The sequence below is a fragment of the Frankliniella occidentalis genome, unplaced genomic scaffold, assembly GCF_000697945.3.
Source record: "Frankliniella occidentalis isolate FOCC.00 unplaced genomic scaffold, Focc_3.1 Scaffold31, whole genome shotgun sequence".
NCBI lineage: Eukaryota > Metazoa > Arthropoda > Insecta > Thysanoptera > Thripidae > Frankliniella > Frankliniella occidentalis.
Window position 1 is genome coordinate 1,640,506 of NW_026267161.1, and position 2,778 is coordinate 1,643,283.

Genomic DNA, 2,778 nt, shown 5'->3' on the forward strand with positions numbered 1-2,778 from the left:
TTTTTTCGATGCGAGACATTATTTAGTAATGGGCCGCGTTCCGTTCAGAATTGTAACTGCGTTCCGCCAGCCTATCTTCCCTCAGCACTGTACTCAGCTGCTCAGCACTCCACCACCGCCCATTTTAATTATGTCTTTCAAGCGCTGGAAGGAGGCCGAATGGCCGATGTTGACCGGATGAGCGCTCTTGGGAGAGGGGGCGAGGAAGAGAGAGGAAGAGAGAGAGAGAGAGAGAGAGAGAGAGCCGCCATGAAACGATCGCCAATCCTCATCGGCCCTACAAAACTTTTCGAAAGCCCCGCGTTGATTGCTTTCGATTATTTACATTTTGAGGCGTTTCGAACCCCGATTAAAGTGGCCGACCACGGAGACTAGTTGCGCCGAACAGACCCATTCCCCCTCGGCCGAATATCAACTGCGGCTCACTCTCTGCGGAGCCCGCCGCGGGGACCCGGGGGAGCACAGGCAGTGGACCTGAGACAATACCCGCCGTTTTTCCACGAGGATTAAATCCCCCGTCCTCTCCCCCGCGCCTTCTGAATTCCAATTCTTTGATTAATAGCTCCCCATTCCGAGCGGCTGGCTGGCCACCACGCCCAGGCCAAACACAAGGGAAACAAAATATTAAAGGGCTGTGTATTCACGTCGATGACACAAAGAATGCCACGGCTGTTTGTTTGTCTCATGACAATGTTTTCATCGTTTGCCGAAAGTCTAAACTGGACTGTATTGTTGTCTCGTTTTGTTCCAGTGGGGTCGACGACACGCAAGTCTCCGGTGATTGTGTTCATCCACGGGGAGTCGTACGAGTGGAACTCTGGCAACCCGTACGACGCGAGCGTGCTGGCCTCGTACGGTGGCGTAGTTGTCGTCACCGTCAACTACCGCCTTGGCATCTTGGGTGAGTATCTGTAACTGCACTAAAGCTGCCCCAAGCAGCACGATATCGAACTGCATTCACCAGCTCTTTCTGAAGTACACTGTTAAAAATATTTTGCTATTTCACAACATTTTTTCGATACGAAGTAACTGTGAAATCACAACACTTCTTTGCAGTCAAAAATTGTGCATTTTGCTATCTTAATTTGGAATAGTTGGAAACCAATCGTAATAATTGCTGAAGTTAATCATTTTTTTGGTTGCGATTTCACAAAGAGTTCTGGCAACTTCTTTCACATCGAATTCTTCGTAAAGTTCTTTCTTCAGACTGAGCGCACCGCGGGCGTGCAGGAGTGCAATAGGGATCGCCCAAAATAGTACCGGGTGTTTCAGAGTAGATATCACAGTGTTGCGGTTATGCAATCCTGCAACACTGATGCTTTCGAATGCGTTAGTTCTGAAACACTCGGTTCGTTCGTTTTTCTCAGATTCTTCGGGCAGCTGGGCGCCTGCGAGACTCGGGGTAGGCCATCCCGCAGTACACGCATGTACTGCTAGCAAGATGTTGCCTACCGGTCAGGCGCTACGAGAGCTGGGTGGGTGGGCTGAACTTAGCAGTTTCGTAACCGAATGACGGGCGAACTTTCTAGACGATCCCTTAATCAACTATAAATTATTACATCTTTAAAATATCACCCCAAATTTGTCAACTTTCCACACTTTACCAACATAATAAAATGCTTTCGATCCACACCCTCAGTGTGGAAGCGTAAAATGCAGCAATATTCGAAGCACATCGCATCACTGACACTGTTTTTAATTTTATTTTCTCAAAATTATTTTGAAGCGTAATCCAACAAGCATTGCGGATGCACTGCTATATTTGGCCTTGTCCGGTAGTCCAGTATGTTTTTTTCGTGCTTGCGCATACGTAACAAGTGAACAGTTGTAAACATGCGTGCGCGCATACTCTCTCTCTCTCTCTCTCTCTCTCTCTCTCTCTCTCCATACGTTAGTGTGTGCGCTCGACATGCCATTCTTCTCCAAAGTGAGAAATAAATAGCCGCACCTGGGAAAAGTGTGGTGTAACGATCGAGCCGATTCGAGCGAACAATCGTGCTCCTTGACGCTCTTGATGTCCCATGGGGGTGGTATTTAGCTGGTATTTTAAATGGTCTTTGTTAGATTTTTTTTCCCTTTTTGTGTAATGTACACTCATTTGCATATGGTTCATGTTGGATCCGTGCTGCTGCTGTGGGGGCGTCACTGTCTCGCTGCCACCGTCGCCGAGATCGGCGGTGCCGGCCCGCACCGGGGGTGTCGAACAGGGGGATCGTTAAGGGAGCCAAACTGCCTATCTTGTTGTTGTTAGTGTTGTTGAGGCCCCACACCCCTTGCAGCGCGGCAGGGGAGCGTTCGGTGGGTCTCCCCCCACCCGCCTCCCCTCTCTCACCCCCGGTGAAGGTCTCCCTGCCTGCTGCTGAATTTCCCCCGGACATGCTCGAAATTGTTGCCTCCGCTGCGGTACGGCCAAGTTTGGTCGCTCCGCCTACCCCACCTCCCCGCTGTGCACACACATACTTTTAAAGGCTCCTCCGCCCCACTCTGCCTCTCCCTTCTCCAACAAAGTAAAAATGAGCGTTTCGCGTGAAGGACGTGCCGATGAATGCCAATGACGGCTTTCATTCCCGTCACATATAGATTTATTTTTTAAAAAATCCTCTCCTATATTTTTTTTGTTGTTTTTGGTCCTGTGCTCTCTTTTTGGTGGTGCGTGTGCTCACCGGTTTCGTTTTTCTTTGATTAAAAGGACATCACATCAGACAGCTCTTCGACCTTTACCGCTTGATGGACATCTCATATAAACAGGGTTACCGTTCGGCCCCGTATTTTTTTAGT

At 49.2% G+C, this 2,778-nt stretch overlaps 1 protein-coding gene across 1 annotated transcript in view; it reads left to right on the forward strand.

Moving 5' to 3' along the window:
- Positions 1 to 915, forward strand: part of LOC127749095 (neuroligin-4, Y-linked-like) — a 22,662-nt gene extending 21,747 nt beyond the window's left edge. The window contains exon 3 of the mRNA XM_052265820.1: positions 752 to 915. Within this exon, the coding sequence (XP_052121780.1) occupies positions 752 to 915 (164 nt within the window). The remainder of the gene's footprint in view (positions 1 to 751) is intronic.
- Positions 916 to 2,778: the final 1,863 nt, after the last annotated feature.